At 44.0% G+C, this 21,420-nt stretch overlaps 2 protein-coding genes across 2 annotated transcripts; one reads left to right on the top strand and one right to left on the bottom strand.

Annotated features, from left to right (window-relative positions):
• Positions 1 to 960: 960 nt before the first annotated feature.
• On the bottom strand, positions 961 to 4,943 carry UBE2J2 (ubiquitin conjugating enzyme E2 J2). Its single transcript, XM_059487526.1, has 7 exons — positions 4,740 to 4,943; positions 3,576 to 3,706; positions 3,258 to 3,298; positions 2,756 to 2,858; positions 2,337 to 2,475; positions 1,787 to 1,867; positions 961 to 1,572 (listed from the first exon to the last, which is right to left on the bottom strand). The coding sequence occupies exons 2-7, from the start codon at positions 3,704 to 3,706 to the stop codon at positions 1,285 to 1,287; spliced, it is 783 nt and encodes a 260-aa protein (XP_059343509.1). The 5' UTR covers positions 4,740 to 4,943; the 3' UTR covers positions 961 to 1,284.
• Positions 4,944 to 6,875: 1,932 nt separating this feature from the next.
• Positions 6,876 to 20,734, top strand: SCNN1D (sodium channel epithelial 1 subunit delta). Its single transcript, XM_059487695.1, has 13 exons — positions 6,876 to 7,159; positions 13,046 to 13,389; positions 13,848 to 14,109; positions 14,880 to 15,067; positions 15,537 to 15,640; positions 16,212 to 16,375; positions 17,067 to 17,165; positions 17,711 to 17,828; positions 18,292 to 18,370; positions 18,726 to 18,783; positions 19,170 to 19,225; positions 19,713 to 19,788; positions 20,447 to 20,734. Exons 2-13 carry the CDS (start codon positions 13,061 to 13,063, stop codon positions 20,732 to 20,734), a joined length of 1,821 nt encoding a protein of 606 aa, XP_059343678.1. The 5' UTR covers positions 6,876 to 7,159; positions 13,046 to 13,060.
• The last annotated feature ends 686 nt before the right edge of the window (positions 20,735 to 21,420 follow it).

Genomic DNA, 21,420 nt, shown 5'->3' with positions numbered 1-21,420 from the left:
AAAAATTCCATTCCCAAATCCCGGAATCCACAGGGATCCCACAAATCTTCCTCCCAATCCAGGGAATTCCAAAGTATTGGAATTTTGGGGTTTAAATGCAACAATTTTTTAGGGGAAAAACCAAAAAATTTGGGCTGGGGTTTTGATGGTTTTAAACAAAATTTAAGTCTTACCTCAGCAGATGAATCCCAAAGGAATTTTGGGTTTTTTAAGAATTAAAGCAAATCCTGAATCAAGTGGAACCACATTTGGGGTTTTCCTCTGACCCAGCTGCTCTGCAGGAGCTCCTTTGTTATTCCCACCCCAAAACTGGAATTTTTCCCTCCCCAGGTGCTGTTCCCTCCATCCCCAGAGCCCCAGATGCTGAATTTTGGGACACAAACCCCCATTTTTGGGACAATAAAACCAATTATTGGGACAATAAAACCAATATATTTGACTTCTCACCAGCAGCAAGACCCAAAACCCCACCACAACCCAGGAAGGGCAAAAAACCCCGAATTTTCCACCCCAGAGCCCCATTCCAAGAGTCCCACTCAACCAGAAGCGAAAACTCTGTAACAGAGTCAAATTTGTTGAAGATCTTCAATGTTCAAACCACAGATAGAGGAGAACTCTACAAATCAACGTGTCTCACCAAGTCCCACCATGACCCAAGGAAGGGCAAAAAACCCCAAATTTTCCACCCAAAGAGTCTCATTCCAGAGTCCCATTCCAAGAGTCCCACTCATCCTGAATGAAAAACTCAATGGAGTCAAAACTGGCTGAAGATCTTCACTGTTAAAACCACAGATGGAGGAGAACTCTACAAATCAAAGGGGCTCCCCAACAATGTTTTGACTTCTGAACCCAAAACCCCACCACAACCCAGGAAGGGCAAAAACCCCCAAATTTTCCACCCCAAGAGCCCCATTCCAAAGAGTCCCACTCACCCTCAATTGAAAAGTCAACAGAGTCAAATTTGTTGAAGATCTTCAATGTTCAAACCACAGATGCAGGAGAACTCTACAAATCAACGTGTCTCACCAAGCCCCACCATGACCCAGGAAGGACAAAAAATCCCAAATTTTCCACCCAAAGAGTCCCATTCATCCTGAAGTGAAAACTCAACAGAATAAAACTTGGCTGAAGATCTTCACTGTTGAAGCCACAGATGGAGCAGAACTCTACAAACCAAAAGGTTCCCCGAGCCCGCCGTGACCCAGGCAGGGCCAAACCCCACCTCTCCCCGCCGAAGAGCCCCGGTCACCCCCAACCCAGTAAAATTTGGTCTCTGCGGGGCTCTCACTCCTGGGCTATGCTCCTCAGCACGTACTTGACTGTGTAGGCGAAGGCGGCGAAGCCCACGATGACAAACAAGTTCGCCAGGGCTCCCCCCAAGAGTCCGTGGTTCCTGGGGGGCTGCTGCAGCCCCCCGGCGTGCCCGGGCACCAGGGCCGCGCGCTGCCCCTGCAGCAGGGGGTGCCCGTTGTGCCCCAGGTGCGCGTCCCCGTCCGGCACCACGTCGGGCAGCGGCAGCGACGGAGGCCTGGAGCTCAGCTCGTCCTGGGCCTTCTGCTTCTGCTTCATCTCCTGAAAAGGGAGAGGAAATTCAGTGGCAAAGTGGAATTTGTGGGGATTTGGGGGCTTTTGTTTGCTTTCCTGCAAGGGGGAACAGAAAATTCAATGGAATTTGGGGTGATTTGGGTGTTGTTGGTTATTTCCTGCATGGGAAAGTGGAATTTGGGGAGGGGCGGCAAGGGAAGTCTGGAGCTGAAAAATGAATCATGAATGAAGATTTCCTTACCTCCACCACTTCAGGGAAGAGCTCACAGAAGACTTTATCTTTTAAATTAAATGCTAAGCTCTGCGCAGCCAGCTGCCTTTTCTGGGGAGAAAAACCAAATTTATCAGCAATTCCATGTAAATTCAATCCATTTATTTCAATTCCACCCCTGATTTCCCACCAGAACGGTGCAAAGCTCACACCAAGTGGGTTTTAACATTTAAAACATCACATTTGTGAGGACTACTGACTAAAATAGAGGTTTGTGGGGCATAAATTTTTTTCATTTTTCATCCTGTGGACCTGTGGGAGAGACAGGAAAAAGGAACCAAATCCCAGCCAAGCTTTATCCCTGAGACCTTGCAAATTTTCCCAAATTCCCAAGGCTTCTTATGTGGTTTGTAGCTCTTAAAATTGAGTATTTTTCACTCAAATTAATGTCTGTACATATAAATTATGTTAATTTTTGACCAGGGTCAAGGAAAAAGGACTGGAAAAAGGAACCAAATTCCAGCCAGGCTTTACCCCCCAGAACCCCCAAATTTGGTGGAACTCTCCCCAAGGGACTCACGGTGAACTCAGAGGTCTCGATGCTGCCCAGGGTGGGCCCCTTCTCCACCATGAAGCTGAGCAGCCCCGTCAGGATGGTGGACACGGACCAGGCCGGGTTCCAGGTGTCCGGGTGGAAATCCGTGATGGACAGACAGAGCCTGGCCAGGGACAGACAGCCAGGAACCGGGAATTGGGCTGGGAAGGAACGGCTGGGGTGGGGTCCCGGATTTGGCATGGGAATGGATGGGATACTGGGAAGGAGTTCTGGATTTAGGATGGGACCCAGCTGGGATGGGAATGGCTGGGATGGCTGGGTTTTTTTCCCCAGATTTTTTCCCGTTTGAGATGGGAATGGCAGCAATACTGGGAAGGAGTCCTGGATTTGGGATGGGAATGGCTGGGATGGGAATGGCTGCAGGGTTAGGAAGGAGCCCTTACCTTGTGTTGCACTTGAACCTTCCATTGGGGGTGATCATATAAATACTGGGGGGTTTGAAAGGGAATTCTCGAGGGAATATTAATTTTCCGTGGTAATATCCACCTGCAAAACAACAAAAAATGGGTTAAATGAGTTATATTTAATCAATAACTTCCATCCTCAATTCCCCTGCTACATTCCTTCTTCTAAACCATCTAAATGGGTTGAAGGAATTATATTTAATTAATAATTCCCACCCCAATTCAAATTCCCATCCCCAACTCCCCTGCTTTATTCCTTCTCCTAACTACCCCAAAAATGTGTGAAATAAATTATATTTAATAAATACATATAAAATTGTATTAAATAAATCCCATTCCTGACAAGAACGATTGACAGCAGCATCCCTATTTCTTCACCTCCTTCCCAGTTTTTGGAGCTGTTTTTAGTGGGGTTATTTTGCCTTTTCCCACCCCCTGGCATTCCTGTTTTTCCATGGAAACCCTCCAGGCAGGGATTTACCTTCATACGGGGTCAGCTCAGGCCCTCGCACCACGTAGTGCCTGGAAAAGAGGGGAACGGAACACTGGGGAAACCCACAAATAGCCCAAAAAACCAGGAGCAGCCTCAGGCAAAGCTTCCCTCTGCACCTGCCCAGACTCCAGAGAGAGGGAGAAGGAGCTGAGAGCCTGGGAAAGCTTCTGCTGCTCAGGGGCGAGGGACAGTGCACCCCAGCTCCCGGGGTGAGGGACAATCTGTCCCAATTCCCAGCCCAGTTCCCACTCTCCAATTCCCATTCCCCACTCCCATTCCAATTCCCATTCCCCATCCCATGCCCACCATTCCAGGATGTTGGAGGGCAGGGGCTCAGCACAGATGTAAGGCACTGGATCCTTTTTGATCCTCAGGTAATCCTGCTTCAGCCTCTGCGTGGCTGTGGTGGGGGCCCTCTTATTGCTGCTGCTGCTCATCTGATTAACACACACGTTAATTACAATTACATCCACTCATTAAAATTCATTAATGCAACCTCAGTGAACACAGAGCTTAGTAGAACCTTTCCCCAGCTCCTTAAAAAAAATCCACTTTATGGGCTGTGAGATATAAATTGAATTATTTCGGTTTTTAAGGAGCAAGAATCACAGAAAACCTTAAAAATAAAATCCCAAAGAATTTTATTTTATAGGTTGTATTTAAGATATAAACTCAAATATTTCAATTTTTACAGAGCAAAAATAATGGAAAATCGTAATAATATAATCTAATTTACAACAATTAACCAGTGTAACTTTAATAAGCACAGAGCTTCGTAGAAGCTTTCTCCAGGTCTTTATAAAATCCACTTTATGGGTTGTTTTGAGAGATATACTCAATGATTTGGATTTAAATTCCATTATTTGAATTTTTAAGGAGTAAGAAGAACAGAAAAAGAGGGGGGAAAGGGAGTAAAAATGAGGAACAAAAAGGAGAAAACGGGGGAATAAAAGGGAGAAGAGGAAAAGAGAAAATGGAGAGAGAGGGGAAAAGGGAAAGAGGAAGGGAGGGAGTGAAAGGGAGAGGAGAAAATAAGAAAGAAGGGAAAGAAAAAGGGGGAAAGGGAGAGGTAAAGAGGGAGGGACTGAAAGGAAAAGGGGAAAGGGAAAAGGAAGGGAGGGAATGAAAATGAGAGAGGGGAAAGAGGAACCAGAGAGGGAGGGAAGGAGGGAAAGAGGAAAGGAAGGACTTAGAGAGGGGAAAGGTGGAAAAGGAGGAAGGGAAGGAGAGGGAGAAATAGGAGAGGGAAAAAGGAGGGAGGAAGGAGAAACGAGAGAGACGGGGAAAGGAGAGAGGAGGAGAACGGCAGAGAAGGGTGAGACAGGAAGGCAGCCGAGGAAAGGAAGGACTGAAAGAGAAGCGAAGGGTGAAAAAGGGAGGGAAGGACAGGGGAAAACGGAGGGAGAAGGAGAACGCAGAGAGACAGTGAGACAGGAAGGCAGCCCGCCCGTCCCTCCCCGTCCCGCTCACCTCTCCGCGGCCGCCAGGCCCCGGGCGGCCCCTCCTGCCCGCGGCCGAGGGAGGGAGGCAGGCGGGGAGCGGCGGCCGGGCCGCGATGGCGGCGGAGCGGGCGGGGCGGGCAGCGGCGGCCGCGGCTCCCTCACGGCCCAAGCCAAGATGGCGGCGCTGCCGGGAAGGAGCCGGCGGCTCTTCCGGAGCCTGCGCGGCTTCCGCTTCCGGGGCCGCGCGCGCAGGGCGGGAACCGTGAGGGGAGCGAGCCCCGCGAGCCCTGTCGCGACAGAATGCGAGGAAATTTCGCGCTCCAGCGGGGAGGGTGATCCGGACACGCAAACTTCGAGAAATAGGGCTCAGAGTTTAAAAGATTTTATATAAAAATGTTGAATAAAGGATAAAAGGGGCGATATCCAGCGCAATTTGTCAAAAAGCACAGCCTTAGCTTAAAATAATTTTTAATATATTTTTCCATATATATATATGTGATATATGTAAGTAATATATATATGTGTGTAAAAACATATATTTTACATATATATGAGATATATTAAAATAATATATATATGTAGAAGTATATTAAAAAGTATGTTTAGATATATATCCTTTTAAAAATCTCCTTTTTAACGAGGAATATCCCCCCAAAAAATCTCATTTTTAACAAGGGTGGAGCAATAAGGGGAGGTGACAAAGCCATGCCAGGGCAGGTGGCATCACCAGAGCTCTGCACAAACAGCAATTAACAATTTAATGAACATTTTAATTAACGATTAACCCCGTGTCATCAGGCCTGCCTGGCAGGTGAAGCAGCAGGGGTGTAGAAAAGTTATTTTTTTAATATAATTGTGTTTATGAGAATTAAATGGTATTTTTAATGTATAAAATGGGGGATTTTATGTAAATTAATTTTTTATATCTTAATAAAAAGAAGTTTATGTTTAGTAAATAAAAACAGTTTATGTTTATAGGAAATAGATGGGATTTTTAAGGCTTTAAGGGGTTGTTTGGGGCACTAAAAATAAATTAAAAGCAGATTTTAATAGCAAATGTTAAGGGTTTTTAAAGGATACAAGAAAACCTGGTATTTGATGTATGAAAATAATATTAATAAAGATAAATAAAGTTTTTAAAAGCTTTTCAAATCTCTCTGGTGTTCTCCTTTTCCCATCTCCCTCTGATTTTCCTTCTCCTTCCCTCCCTCCCTTTTTTTTAAAGCTTTTTTTTCTGCTTTTAAAAAATATTGTTAAAAGTTTTTTAAAAATAAACTTTCTTTAAAATGAAGTCTTATAAAAATAAAGATTTTTTTAAATATAGTTTTTTAAAAAATAAAGGTTTTCTTAAAATAAATTTTCTTTAAAAATAAAGGTTTTTTTTAATAAAGGCTTTTTAAAAAGAATTTTTCAATAATTTTTAAAAAGAATTTTTTTTAAAGCTTTCTTTGCAATTCCATGCTCCTCCGCTGCGGGGAAACCCTCCAAGTTGGGAAGCCGGGGAATCGCAGCTGGACTGATCCCAAAGCAAACCCTGCACGGGGCAGGAGCTGCCACAGGCATTGAGCAATGCCAGCTTTAATTAGGGTTTGTTAATGAGCGCTCCTGCTCCATCCCCTCCTCCCTGCTGCCACTGCTCCTCTTCCTGCTGCTCCAGCTGCAACTTCCACCTCAAGCCAGGAACATTTTGGGATTCCTCATCCGCTCCAGGTGCCGGGAGGGATTTCCAGCTTTTTTCCAGGAATTCTTTTTGATTTTTGGCAGCTGGGAGCTGCCACCTGCTCCAGTTCCAGCTGGAATTCCTGCCCTGGGAATCCATTTTGGAGCTGGGAGGGATTTTCCCTCTCTTTTTCCAGGAATTTTTTGGGATTCCTCATCTGCTCCAGGTGCCGGGAGGGATTTCCACCTCTTTTTCCAGGAGTTTTTTGGGATTCCTCACCTACTTCAGCTTCCAGCTGGAATTCCTGCCCTGAGAATCCATTTTGGGGCTGTTCCAGGACCTGGGAGTGATTTCCACCTCTTTTCCCAGGAATTTTTTGGGATTCCTCACCTGCTCCTTCTCCAGCTGGAATTCCTGGATTGGGAATCGATTTTGGGTCTGCTCCAGGAGCTGGGAGTGATTTCCACCCCCTTTTCCAGGGTTCTTTTGGGATTTTTGGCCTTTTTCAGGAGGGAGCGATGCTGTGTGCAGCTCCAGGATGGCTGCAGCTCTGGTGCCCTCCCAGCAGGGAGGTTCTGGTGTTCTCCAGCCCTCGGAATTCCCCCAGATCCTGCTGGGTCTGACTGGAAATCAGAGCAAAACCCATCCCCAGGCAGGATCTCAGATTTGGGGTTCCAGGGGGTGACAGATCCCTGAGGACAGGACCCAGAAGAGGAAGAAAATCCCAAAAAACCCCGGAATTATTCCAGAGGATGCCAGGAGCAGCTGCAGGTTCCCTCCTCACACAGGTGAGTGAGTACGAATGAATGTTGGCTCACCCCAGCAGGATTTTAATTTTCATTTTAATTTGAATTTCCGGGCTGGATTTAACCCTCTGCACCCAGGGCACGGCTGACGTGGAGCTTGCTCATTAAGGAGGGGTAATTAAGGAATATTTCCATGGCTGCTGATTAACAGATTAGTCATATGCCCATTGCTCATGTGCCAGGGAGTTTTATTTTGGAAAATTTGGATGAAAAACGAGCCCAGCAGGGGTTAAGGGGTGTTGAACCAGCCTGGAGCAGGTTTGGCAGCATTGGGACATCCCAATCGTGCAGGGTCAGATCCCTGGGAGGGATTGCAGAGAAATCCCCCAGCCAGGGCCCAAAGCTGCTCACAAGAAAACAATTTAGAGGGAAAAAAATTATCAATTCAGGGATTCCAGAGGCAAAAAAAGAAAAGTAATTCAGGGATTGCCAGAGGAAAAAAAGGAATTGAGGGATTTCCAGAGGGAATTTAGGGGTGCAGAGTTCCAGGAGAGGAGGAAAACATCCAGAAAATGCAGGAATTCAGCACAAAAAGCAATTTAGGGATTCCCAGAGTAAAAATAGCAATTCAGGTATCCCCAGAGGAAATGTTGGTGTGCAGAGCTCCACTGACATTCTGAGAGAGAAGGAAAACATCCAGAAACCAGAAGAATTAATCATGAAAAGCAATTCTCAGGGAATTCTCAGAGGAAATTTAAGGGTGTAAAGCTCCAGGAGAGGAAGAAAACATCCAGGAAATGCAGGAATTCAGCACAAACAGCAATTGAGGGTTTCCTGAAGGAAATTTAGGGGTGCAGAGCTCCAGGAGAGAAGGAGAACATGCAGAAAATGCAGAGCTTAGCACAAAAAGCATTGCAGGCAGTGCCAGAAGGAAGGTTGGTGTGCAGAGCTGGCCACTGGATCAGCCAGTCCAGCCAAACGCCCGTGTGCAGCTCCCAGCGCTGCTCCGTCCCCTCCCTGCTGTCCCACCCTCTGGCCGCGCAATTCCCGCTGGCTCCGGAGGCAGAGCCTGCCCTGCAGGGCTCCAGGGGCGCTTCTGCCCACCTCCCTCTGCCCTGCCCCGGCAGGGATGCTGAGCTCGGGTGCTCCGGGTGTTCTGCTCCTCTTCTGGAGCTCTGCGCGCCAACATTTCCTCTGACAATCCCTGAACTGCAGCTGGTGCTGAGCTCCGCGTGCTTTGGGTGTTCTCCTGGAGCTCTGCACCCCCAAATTTCCTCTGGCAACCCTGAAATCCTCTGGCAATCCTCTGAACTGCTGTTCGTGCTGAGCTCTGCATGTTCTGGGTGTTCTCCTGCTCTCCTGGAGTTCTGCACCCCCAGATTTCCTCTGAGAATCTCTGAATTGCTTTTTGAGCTGAGCTCTGCATATTCTGGAGATTTTCCTCCTCTCCTGGAGCTCTGCACACCTAAATTTCCGCTGAGAATCTCTGAATTGCTTTTTGAGCTGAGCTCTGCATGTTTTGGATGTTCTCCTGCTCTCCTGGAGCTCTGCACACCTAAATTTCCCCTGGCAATGCAGAGTGGAAAGAATGAAGATGAGACATGTGGTTTATTCCGCTTAAATTTTACAATTATTTAAGAGATTCAAATCCTATTAACCAGCTGTTATTAGTCTGTTCTACCCCTCTTTAATATTAAAAGGAAATTTCACAAAATATACCTGGAACCTTGTTTAAATTAAAAAAAAAAAACCCACGTTATTTCAGAATTTTTAATTAGAAATTGTAGTTTTAAATTTTTAAAATAATTTTAATTTTTAATTTAAAAAGAAATCAAATTGAATGACGAGTTTTAGCAGAGCCAGGTGAAGAGTTAATTAGCTAAAATCTCATAAAAAACCTCCCAGCTTTGGGAACCTTGTTCTGTCACGTTTGTGTCTCTCCTCACCCCGGGTTGTGCAATGGAAAATGCAACAATCAATCCCTGACAATGCAATTATTGCACAAGGGGCAGCCACCAGAGCAAAACATTGTTGTCCTGCTGCCTCACAATGGCAGCACCTCAGAAAAAATCCCTGCAAAATTTCCTCCAGGATTTTTTTTTCTTGGAAAATAAGGAAAAAATCTGGATCAGCATCACTGAGAAAATCTCCTGGTTTTGTTAGGGCATTTTTGTGGATCCTGAACTGGGAGAAATGTGGGGGGAAAAACTCCTTCACTGCTTAAAAATGTGATTTTTTTTTTTAAATTTCAAAATGCAGAGATTGTGGAGATAAGAGCCCTGAGAAAGTCCTGGGGGGTTGCAGGGCTGTAATTAAAAATTCTGAGTAAGGAATTAGGGTTGGGAGGGAGGGAGGGAGAAAATATTCTGTGTGTCCTGAGGAGCAGCAATTGTGGACGTGGCCAGAAGGTTCCTTTTCATTTTAATTTTTTGTTTTTAATTTGTTGATTTTCATGGAATCACATCCAGTTTCATTGATAAAAGCTGCAGAGGTAAAGAAAATGTAGGAATTTTACCATTTTTCTTGGAAGTTTTTATGTATGAACTGTGCAAACTCTGTCCTTGGCCCTGCACTGGGTAATTAACTGGAACAAAATCCAGCATAAATCAAGTGTAAGTAGGATTGAAATCAATCAAAATCAGGAGAGTTTCTTTCCTTTCACCTTTCTGCCTTTTTTCTGAATCAAATTTCACAAGAAATTTCAGGGGTTTTTTTCAAACACTGATATTTCATGCCTTCCAGTGGGAGAGAAAATCCAATTTGGAAAGGCAGGGTCTAAATTTATCTGGACCCCAAATATTCCCATTTTCACATTAAAAATATTCCTGCAGAGCTATTTTCCACATGGGAAAGGATCAAAAATAAATGAGGTTCTAAACTTCATCTGAATCTCAAATATTCCCATTTTCACATTAAAAAACTTCCTGCAGAGCTGTTTTCCGCATGGGAAAGAATCAGAAATAATCATGGAAGTTCTCCTTGGTGCCCCAAATCCATTTCTCCCTCATTTTTGCCACTCTTTAACCCAAAACCTGATTTAAACGGGGTTGGTTTGGTTCTGGTTCCATCTCAGAACCTGAATCCTGGATGGGATTGGAATGGAATTGGAATTAGAATGGGATTGGATTGGAATTGGGATGGGATTGGGGTTGGATTGGGATTGGGATGGGGATATTCTTGAAGAAGCAGGAGGAAATCCACATTGATTCCACCAAGGAATGCAATTCCTCAAGGCTTGAGGGCTCCAATTCCCTGGGATCCTGCCAGGCTCTGGAAAACAGGGAAAGAAGGCAGGAAGATCCTCCATAAATGGGAAAATCCAGAGCGGGAAGGACAAAGATGGGAAAATCCAGAGCGGGAAGGACAAAGATGGAAAATCCAGAGCAGGAAGAACATTCTGGAACCCACGGTTATTTCCCTAAAAACGATGACTCTGATCATGAGGGGGAAAAAAAAAATCCAGGTGAACACGCCAGCAGCCCTTAAACCCAGCTTAACTCCGGTGTAAGCTCCACATTAACCCGTCTGTCCAGTTTATTCACTTCCTATTATTCCCTGGATCATGCTTTGAATAATTTCCATCATCTCTTCCTCCAGTCCTGCCCCTTTTGATGTCATCCCTTCCCTCCATAAAGGCTGGACAGCTCCAGGGCCTCCCAAATCCCACAGCTTTGGGCCAGGACCTGACTTCTGCTCAGGGTTAAGCCCGGGGCTGGGTTTAGTGGCTTCTCTAAACGCTCACAGATCAGAGTTTCTGCCAAGGTACCGTGGGGAAGGGGCTGGAATTCGGTTATAATTTCATTTTTTTAATGCGTATTTTTATATTTGTAGCTCTAAATCTTGGGTTGTTCTATTTTTCCAGATTGGTTCTGAATTATTTTGCTTTATTAAATTTTTAGAATGAATCATTTTAGCAAAGCAGATTTAAACAGGATGAATTCACCATAAACTTAAAATCCCACTCAGAACACCTGAAAATTATCTGAATTAACTCTGAAAACCAGGTTTTGTCTGATGGTTTTTATAGTCAAAATTAGATTTTAAAAATCTGTTTGATAAATTCTTTAAGAATTCATTTTGGGTAATCATTGCCCTTTTCCCACATTTCCTCATGAGCAAGGACTAGATTCTTTTAGCACTCATTTTGGGTAATTATTCCTTTTATTTCACATTTCCTGATGAGCAAGGACTAGATTCTTCTAGCATTCATTTTGGGTAATTATTGCCCTTTTCCCACATTACCTCATGAGCAAGGACTAGATTCTTTTAGCATTCATTTTAGGTCATTATTTTTGTTTTATATTCCACATTTCCTCATGGCTAAAGACTCAAAGCTTTAATTTCATTGAATTAAATCAAATTAATTTCATTAATTCCGTCACAGAACCTCTCCCAACAATCCTTTAGCTGCTTCTCCTCTCCTCAATTTCAGCCTCTATCCCTGTATTTTTATTGATTTATTTTAATTTTAATTTTATTTATTTTATTTGGAGCAAAGGTTGTCCCAAAGTTTGGACTCAGTAAACTCCTTTTAATGACATAATGAGCAGGGTGATTCACGGGCTGCTGTCATGTTGGAAATTCTCACCTTGTCATCTTCAGGACACGGAAATGTCCCAGTGTCACTCTGCTGTCCCAAACTGCCACCAGAGCCACTTTTCCATGCTCAGAAACACTGGAATTTTCCCTGGAATAGCACAGGAGATGTTTTAATTACTGGGAGAAATAATAATAAAAATATCTGGGTTTTTAGTTGTATTTATGCCGCTCTTGTGAGTGGTTTTCAATTTCTTTTCCATTTCTTTTCACTGCTGTAAAATACAAATACCTAAATTCCTATTTATGTGGCAAAATTACTGCTAATAATGTTAATTAATATCAATAATATTATTTAATTAATATTTTGGTGGTCTTGAAGAAACACCCTGAGGGCGTTTTTATTTTATTTCCAGTGGTTTCTACAATTTTTGAATTAAATTCTTTCTCCGCACCCTAATTTAGCCCATCCCTTCTGTGCTTCCAACTGAGGTTTTTCTTAATTTCCATCCCAAAATACCTGCCTGTACCTCCTGCATTTCATCTTGGAGCAGAGTTCAGAGAGAAATTCATCCTTTTTACTCTGCAGAATGAGATCCTACAGCAAAAATTAAAACCAGCTTCTAATTTTCTAATTCAACCAGCTGAAAGTTGAATTTTTCCCTAATTCTTTGCCATAAAGATGAAGCCATAGTGGTTTTGAGTCAGTCTTGTTTTAGGCCCATAAAACAAGAATAAATAAGAAGTAATAATATAATAAATAATAGATATAATAAATAATATATAAAAATAAATATATAAAAATAATAAATCATATATAAAATAACATAATAAATAATAATGATTAAACCAGAATATTCCACTAGAATTATTCCTCTCATCATGAATTACAAATCTGTGTGGACCACAATGAGTTGATAATTCAGGATCAAACCCTGCTCCTTGGAAAGAAGGAAATTCCTCACCTTTTTTGGCCTCAAACTTCCCAAATCCACCTTGGCAAGGAAATCCTCTGGAAATGTGGGAAAGCTCCTCAGAATCCCTCAGCAGCAGCAGCAGAATTTGGGTTCTTTGCTCCTTCCAGGATCCAGATCCTGGGGGATCTCCCTGGATTCAGATTCTCTGCAATTTTATTGTCAGGTTTTCCTAATTACAAACTTGTTTGGGTCCTGCTTGAAAAAGGTTTCTTTGGAAGAGGAAACTTTGGAAAAAAAACTATTTGGAAAAGGCCTCTTTGGAAAAGCCCATTTGGGAGAAACCTGTTTGGAAAAGGTTTCTTTGGAAAAACCCTCTTTGGAAAACGCCCCTTTGGACAAAGTCTGTTTGAAAAAGCCTTTTTGGAAGAGTCTTTCCCTCACATTAATACGATTTTCCCTTGTTTTCCATGCACAGAAAGCCACTTAGAGGATGGAACCAGAGCTTCCAGAAGGAGAAGGAGGAGGAGAAGCAGCTGAGGAAGGGCTGATCGAGTTCTACGGCTCCTTCAAGGAGATGTTTGAGTTCTTCTGCAAGAACACCACGATCCACGGCACCATCCGCCTGGTGTGCTCGGGCAGGAACCGCATGAAGACGGCGTTCTGGACGCTGCTGCTGCTGGCCAGCCTGGGCATGCTCTACTGGCAGTTCGCCCTCATGTTCAGCCAGTTCTGGGCCTACCCCGTGGTGCTCACCATGTCCATGGACTCCGAGCCCAAAATGTTCCCGGCCGTCACCATCTGCAACCTGGATCCCTCCAGGTGAGCTGAGCCTTGGCAATGGTCTGGGAGGCGTCCCTCAAGGTTTGGGAATGGGCAGGGATGTGTCCTGAAGGTTTGGAAAGGTCTGGGATGTGTCCCTAAAGGTTTGGGAAGAGTCAAGAACCCCCTGGATGCATCCCACAACCATCCCCGTCTGCCATCCCAGCACACCTGGATGGTCCCAAAGGTTTGGGAAGGGTCAGGGATTCCTCTCCCAGGAGGGACATATAACATTGTTATTATTAATAAATAATACTAATAATTTAAATATTAAATTAATATTATTAATAAAGATTATTAAAATAAATACTAAATAAAGTTATTAGATTTAGGTGTGCTGAGCAGCAGAATTTCTGGATATTCTCCCACAGATCCCAAGAAATAACCTTTCCATGGAGCTTGTGAGATCAGAAATCTGGAATTTTCCCAAAATGTGGATTTTTCCCCACTCCCTGCAGGTTTGAGCTGGTCAGCGAGCAGCTGGAGCAGCTGGAGCGCATGGCCGAGGAGTCGCTGACCTTCCTGTACGGCCCCAAGGCCTCGGCCAGGCTGTCCCAGCTGAGGGACAGGAACAGGGACAGGGACAAGGACGGGGCCATCCGGGTCCAGGCCTGGGCCAACCTCAGCAGCGCCGGCTTCAGGCTCAGCCACAACTTCTCCCTGGTCAGGATGTGGGACCCCAGGGCCGGCGAAAAACATTCCAGAGTGGGATTCCGGCTGGTGAGCGGCACAGAGGGGGAGCGGGGCACCGCAGGGTGGGGTGCACCCCAGAGAAACTGGGGATTGGGATGGGGATTGACCCCAAAGGAACTGGGGATTCACCCCAAAATACCTGGGGATTCGCCCCAAAATACCTGGATGGGATTTACACAAAAATGATCTATTACTATTATGGGAATAATAATAGTCCCCATATGATATAATAATAATATAGAGAGAGAGTATAAATATATAATAATGTAATGTAACGTAATAAAATAAAATAAAAAGTAATAATAATTCCAACAATAGTAATAGATTATGGTAATATCCTGTTACCTGTTACTATTATGGGAATAATAATAGTTCCCATATAATACAATAATTATATATATATATATATATATATATATATATATATATATATATATATAAAATATTAAAATAATATATATTATATACTATTATATGCATATATTTATAGATATTGATAGATATTTCATATCATTATTTATTAGAATTATCTAAGAAGATATTTAATATATTATATATTAATATAAATATGTAATATAATAGTGATTATAATATAATAGTTAGAATTTAATAGTAACTCCAATAATAGTAATAGATGATGGTAATAAGCTATTACTATTATGGGTATAATAACAGTTCCCTTATAATATAATAATATATATAACATAACATAATATAATTATTATCACAAAATACTAACAATCCCCATGCTAATAACAGACCCTATCCCCTTTCCCTGCCCTTTCCCTGTGTCCCAGTGCAACTCCACAGGTGGGAATTGCTTCTACACCTCTCACCCGTCGGGCATGGACGCGCTGCTCGAGTGGTTCCGCTTCCACTACATGAACGTGATGGCCCAGCTGCCCCCGGGGCTGCCCCAGCACCAGCAGCACTTCCAGGACCTGGTCTACTCCTGCCAGTACGATGGGGAGCCCTGCAGGCCCAGGTGGGTGCAGGGGGACAAACGGCCTCAGCTGGCACCGAGGGAATCCAGGCTGGAGATTCAGAAAAAGGGTTTTGTGGAGAGGGGATAAAGTTCTGGAATGGCTGCCCGGGGAGGTGCTGCAGTCCCCATCCCTGGGTGTGTTTAACAAGGCCTGGATGTGGCACTGGGTGCCAGGATTGAGTTGAGGTGTTGGGTCGATGGTCTTGAAGGGCTCTTCCAACCTGGGGATTCTGTGATTCTGTGAAATCGGGGTTTCCAGGGAATGCACCCTGTCCCAAACACATCCAGCTTGGAATTAAGGTGGTCTCACACTTGTAATTAAAACCCCATTAAATTTCTCTTGATTTTCCATTAAAACCCCATCAAATCTCTCTTGACTTTCCAGTGATCTCATTTTCCCAACACACCCAGCTTTGAATTAAGGTAATAAATCAATTAATTAAACCCCATCAAATCTCTGATTTTCCAGTGATCACGTTCACTTCCACCACCCAGTTTTTGGGAGCTGCTACACTTTTAACAGCAAGGGGACAGATCCCTTCTGGGCAGCCACAAAACCAGGAATTCCTTATGGTGAGTGATCTGCAAAATGGGGAAAAAGAGCTAAAATTAAGAGAATTCATTAAATTTGTCCTCAGTGCAGGATTTAGTGGCAAATTCTAGCCTCTCTTGCGTGACACAAATTATTGTGCCACCACAATGTTATTATTTTAAGCCCCAGCAGCATCTGGGCTTAAAAAAGCAGAATTTATTTTTTGTTTGGAGCAGGATGTTCTTACAGTGTATATTGCAGAGTATTGGGGTTTATTTAGAGGTTTTTTTTTAATTTATTATGGGATTATTGAGGGTTTGCAATAGGTGCCAGTATCACCAGGGCTCTGAGGAATAAAAATGGCTCTTGAGGGCTCCCAGAATCCAAATCTGGGTTTGCTGCATTTTATTTATAGGGTTATTATTATTTATTATTTAATATGGAAGCTCGGAATAGCTGCCATTGTCACCTGGGCTCTGAGGATTAAAAATGGCTTTCTGGGATCCAAACTGAGGGATCCCAGAATCCAAATCTGGGACCCAAACCCAGACAGGAGGGATTTGCTCAGTGCTGGGCACTCCAGCTGTTCCCCTGTCCCCTGTGTGTCCCCAGGGCTGTCCCTGATCCTGCGGGCCGAGCAGAAGGAGCACCTCCCGCTGCTGTCCACGGTGGCCGGGGTGAAGGTGATGATCCACAGCCACAACCAGACCCCGTTCCTGGAGCACGAGGGCTTCCACATCCGCCCGGGCATCGCCACCACCATCGGCATCCGCCAGGTGGGCACGGGGTGGAACCATCCCAAACCATTCCAAACCATCCCAAACCATCCCAGACCATCCCTCCATTGGCATCCGCCAGGTGGGCACGGGGTGGAACCATCCTAAACCATTCCAAACCATCCCAAACCTTCCCAAACAATCCCAGACCATCCCTCCATCGGCATCCGCCAGGTGGGCACAGGGTCAAACCATCCTAAACCATTCCATCCCAGACCATCCCAAACCATCCCTCCATCGGCATCCGCCAGGTGGGCATGGGGTGGAAGCATCCCAAACCATCCCAAAGCATCCCTTTGGCATCTGCCAGGTGGGCATGGCTCCTTGGGGGCATGGGGACACCTGGCTTGGGGTCCTCTCCTTCCTCTCCTCACTGGGCTCAGCCCCAAATAAGAAGACCTCAAATGTTCTTTTGGCTCTCAAAATTTTGGAGCCTGATTTCATTCCCACTTAATAGATAGTATATAAAATAGAAAATATTAATGTATATAATAAGTTGTATATGAATTATATTCATTATATTAATTTATATTGTTTCCCTGATATTAATTACCAACGTCCAGCTCTGCTGCTTATTAACTCCCTGCCCTTCTTGCAGGGTGATGGCTGGCTCTAAATAACCCTGCCTATCAATCACTCAGGGCACTAATTAATGAACCCTGCTTGTTAATCATCCCTTGTGTCCCCACAGGATCAGGTGAATCGCCTGGGGGGCAACTACGGCAGGTGCACCACGGACGGGGCCGACGTGGCCGTGGAGCTGCTCTACAACAACTCCTACACCCTGCAGGTACTGAGCCTGCCTTAGCTACACCTGGCTTAGCCAGGCTCTACAACAACTCCTACACCCTGCAGGTACTGAGCCTGCCTTAGCTACACCTGGCTTAGCCAGGCTCTACAACAACTCCTACACCCTGCAGGTACTGAGCCTGCCTTAGCTACACCTGGCTTAGCCAGGCTGAAACTGCTCTACAACAGCAACTTCAATTTTTTTTTGCCCTTTTCTCCTAAAAGCTCCATCCTACAGATTTGGAGTTTATTTTTATTTATCCAATTTTTTACCCTTTTCTCTAGGAGCTCCATCCTACAGATTCAGAATATTTTTGATTTATCCAATTATTTTTTTTGCCCTTTTCTTTAAGAGATTCATCCTACATAATCAGAATTTATTTTTATTTGTTCAAATTTTTTTACCTTTTTCTCCTAAGAATTCCATCCTACAGATTCCAAATTTTTTCTGATTTATCCAATTTTTTTTTCCCCTTTTCTCCTACCAGTTCCGTGCTAGAAATGTGGATTTTTTTTGTTTATCCCAGTGTTTTTCCCTGTTTCCAGGCGTGCCTGCACTCGTGTTTCCAGCGGGCCATGGTGCAGCGCTGTGGCTGTGGATATTTCTATTACCCGCTGCCCGCCGGGGCTCGCTACTGCGACTACAGCCGCCAGCCTGCCTGGGGTAAGGCAGCAAAAGAAATAACAATATAAAATATAACATTAAAAAAATTAAAAATAATAATAATAATAAATAATCTCCGGGATTACCTGGGAATAGCGACTACAGCCACCAGCCCACCTGGGGTAAGGGAGCCTGGGAATTAATTAATAATAATAATAATAGAATTCACTGGATCCTGCGAAATAATCACTGGGATTTCCTGAATACTTGTGAAAAAAATCCCTGGAAATTCCTGAGTCCCTGGGGAATCCCTGGAATCCAAGAATTCCCTGGGTTTAAAGGATCCTGGATCCATGGGGTGGGAATTACCTTTAAGGTCCCTTCCAACCCTAAATTTGTGGATTTTAGGATTTAATTCCAGGATTTTAGGATTTAATTCTGATTATTTTCCTTTGGGATAATTCCAAAGGGAGTGGGAATTCCTGGGAATTCCCAACCCTGTTCCTCCCATCCCATTTTCCAGGGCACTGTTTTTACCAGCTCTACTCCCGGCTCCGGAATCACCGCCTGGATTGTTTCCAGCACTGCCCCAAACCCTGCAGGTGAGCCCCAGAAATCTCAACTCAAATTTCAATTTAATGCTCCCAACTTTTAAAATTTAATTTAAATTAAAATCAAATTTATTCAATGTTTCTATATTTTTCTCATTTAAATTTAATTATTTAGATTTATTCTATTTAATCAATATTTAATTTAATATAGATGTATTTATCTCTATTATTTATATTTATTATATTTAATTATTCAGGGTTTATTTTGTGAGCTGAATTGGGAAGCTTTTCCCAAAGGTTCTGAAGAGCTGCCCTTGGAGTTTTCTGGATTTCTGGGAATTCTCCCTGGGCAGCTCCTGGTGCTCAGAATTCCAGGTTTTCCAGAATTCCTGGTTTTTCTCCCCAGGGAATCCCTGTACAAGGTCTCAGCTGGCACAGCCAAGTGGCCCTCGGCAAAATCCCAGGTACTGCAAAAATTCCAATAACGAATATTCCAATAACAAATATTCCAATATCAAAAATTCCAATCACGAATATTCCAATAGAAATCTTCCAAAATTGAACATTGCAATTACCAATATTCCAATATCAAATATTCCAATAACGAATCTCCTTGTGGCAAACGTTCCAATGCCAATGGTCCAATAATGAACATTCCAATAACAAATATTCCATTTAGAATATTCCAATGAAAACATTCCAGTAACAATGTCTCATTAACAACATTCCAATGCCAAACTCCTGTTAACAATATCCTGTTAACAATATTCCAATGCCAGCATTGCAATAATAAATATCCCATTGATAATATTCCAATGCCGCCATTCCAATGCCAATGTTCCCATGGCAGGACTGGGTGCGCCAGGCTCTGCGCCACCAGAACGGCTACAACTCCAGCAGCAGCAGGTAAATCCTGGGCTCATCCCAATCCATGGGGTCATCCCCATCCCAATGGGGTCTGGGATGGGCGGGGAGGGCAGCAGGGAAATCCTCATCCCAATCCCAATGGGTCATTCCCGTCCCAGTGGGGTCGTCCCCATCCTAATGGGATCAGCCCAACCAATGGCGCCTGGGATGGGGAGGGAGGCCAACAGGAAAACCTGCACGATCATCCCAAAAAAATCCCTAGAAACCCTCAAAAAATTCCCAATAAATCCCCAATAAACCCCCAATAAATTCCCAGTAATTCTCCAATAAGTCCCAAAAAAATGTGCCCCAATCCGAGCTGGGAATGCCCTGGAACCAACTGGGAATGTGCCCAGTGCCAGCTGGGAATGTTCCCCCAGTCCCACTGGGAATGGCCTGGTGCCAACTGGGAATGTCTTGGTGCCCACTGGGAATGCCCCAGTCCCACCTGGGGGTGCCCGGCGTGCCAGCTGTGCTGTCCCTGCAGGAGGGACATTGCCAAGGTCACCATCTTCTACCGCCAGCTCAGCTCCCAGGCTGTGCACGAGGCCCCGCTGCTCTCAGTAGGTGACAGCTCCTTTTTATTCCCTTTCCATGGAATTCCTGAGAGTTCCAGCAGGAATTAATTCCTAAGATTTAATTATTTACCTTTATTTTTATAGTATATAAAACATATCTGTTTAATTATATGATAATATTAATTATTAATAGAAACTAATTTAAGCTTTATTTTAACATGACATATAAATATATCTATTTGTTTATATGATATTAATTATTAATAGAATTTAAATTTTTATATTATATAGGAATATGTGTACTTATGTCTATGATAATATTAATTATTAATAGAAATTAAAGATTTATTTTAATTATATATAAATATATATGTTTATTTGATATTAATGATTAATTAATAGAATTTTGGTTTTATTTTATATTATATATAAATATATATACTTTTTTATTATATTATACTAATTATGAATCAGCTCAACTCCTAGGCTGTGCACAAGGCCCACAGCAGAGTTCCTATTCCCAGAGCTCAGATAAATAAAAAATCAGGGTTTTTTTCCAGGAGAACCTGCTGCTTGGGGATTTGGGATTGGTTTTGGTTTTTCATTTATTGGGAAAATGATCCACTGACCCCATATGTTTCAAATACGGGTGTGAGGAATAGGAAAAACACAGTCCCGTACCTGATCATTTTGGGTTTTCCAGGAGAACCTGCTGCTGTCCAGCATGGGCAGCCAGTGGAGCCTGTGGTTCGGCTCCTCGGTGCTCTCGGTGGTGGAGATGCTGGAGCTGCTCCTGGACACGCTGGTGCTGTCCCTGCTCTTCTGCCTGCAGAGGCTCCGGCCCAGGAGGGGCCGCGGGGGCTCCGGCCCCACCCCGAGCGTCCGCCGGGCCCCGGGGAGCGCCGGGGAACTGCGGGAGGAGCCGCGGAACGGCCACGGGCGAGCCCGGGACGCAGGACTGGGGCAGCGGCTGGAGCTGGGACCGCTGTGAGGAGCTGGGGGCTGCAATTCCCGAATTCTGGGGGAAACGTGACAGGGACAGCCTGGATCCGTAGCTGGGAGTTCCCTGAGCACTGGCGGTGCTTGGAATTCCCAGATTCTGGGGGAGAAGTGCCAGGGATGTTCTGGGTCCACAGCTGGGAGCTCCCTGAGCATTGGCAGTGCTTGGAAGTCACCTGGACTCTGATCCCAGCTGGAATTCCCAAACCCCTCCTTCCCTCTGGAATTCCCGCTGCTTTTGGATTTCCTGGGTAATTCCCACCAACTCTGACTGTTCCAGAGGGAAATAAAGAGAAAAAAATGCAGGACTGGGAATTGTTCAGGTCCCAGAAAAACCCTCTGATTCCTGTGGAATGCTGTGGTTTTGTTGCAGATAACAGAGATAATGTTAATTTTTGTTAATTTTTGTTAATATTTGTTAATTTTTGTTAATTTATCTGTACATAAAACAGAATAAACTTTATTTTTGATGGGTATGTTTGCACAGGAGCATTTTACTCTCTTGAAACCCACACACTTTGGTTTTTCAAATTATGTTTTAAATAATAAAATGCTCTGAAAACAGATTTTGACTATTTTTTAAAAAACCCCAGATTTTTGTGTGCCATTCAGTGCCCCACAGCTCAGCCTGGAGAAGGAAAAGGGGTTAAAAATGCAGATTTTGGTTAATCCAGCAAG

This window comes from Ammospiza nelsoni, chromosome 22 (assembly GCF_027579445.1).
Source record: "Ammospiza nelsoni isolate bAmmNel1 chromosome 22, bAmmNel1.pri, whole genome shotgun sequence".
Taxonomy (NCBI): domain Eukaryota; kingdom Metazoa; phylum Chordata; class Aves; order Passeriformes; family Passerellidae; genus Ammospiza; species Ammospiza nelsoni.
This window is presented reverse-complemented; position numbering and strand designations above follow the sequence as displayed.

What these genes read in the sequence shown, in the direction of transcription:
- SCNN1D (XM_059487695.1), top strand. Translation starts at nt 13,061, where the DNA reads ATGGAACCAGAGCTTCCAGAAGGAGAAGGAGGAGGAGAAGCAGCTGAG. An exon ending in AAAACCAGGAATTCCTTATG is followed by an intron (nt 15,641 to 16,211) that starts GTGAGTGATCTG and finishes GTGTGTCCCCAG; the next exon opens with GGCTGTCCCTGATCCTGCGG. An exon ending in GGCCCTCGGCAAAATCCCAG is followed by an intron (nt 18,784 to 19,169) that starts GTACTGCAAAAA and finishes TTCCCATGGCAG; the next exon opens with GACTGGGTGCGCCAGGCTCT.
- UBE2J2 (XM_059487526.1), bottom strand. Translation starts at nt 3,706, where the DNA reads ATGAGCAGCAGCAGCAATAAGAGGGCCCCCACCACAGCCACGCAGAGG. An exon ending in CCCTCCAACATCCTGGAATG is followed by an intron (nt 3,299 to 3,575) that starts GTGGGCATGGGA and finishes CCTCTTTTCCAG; the next exon opens with GCACTACGTGGTGCGAGGGC. An exon ending in TCGAGACCTCTGAGTTCACC is followed by an intron (nt 1,868 to 2,336) that starts GTGAGTCCCTTG and finishes TTTTCTCCCCAG; the next exon opens with AAAAGGCAGCTGGCTGCGCA.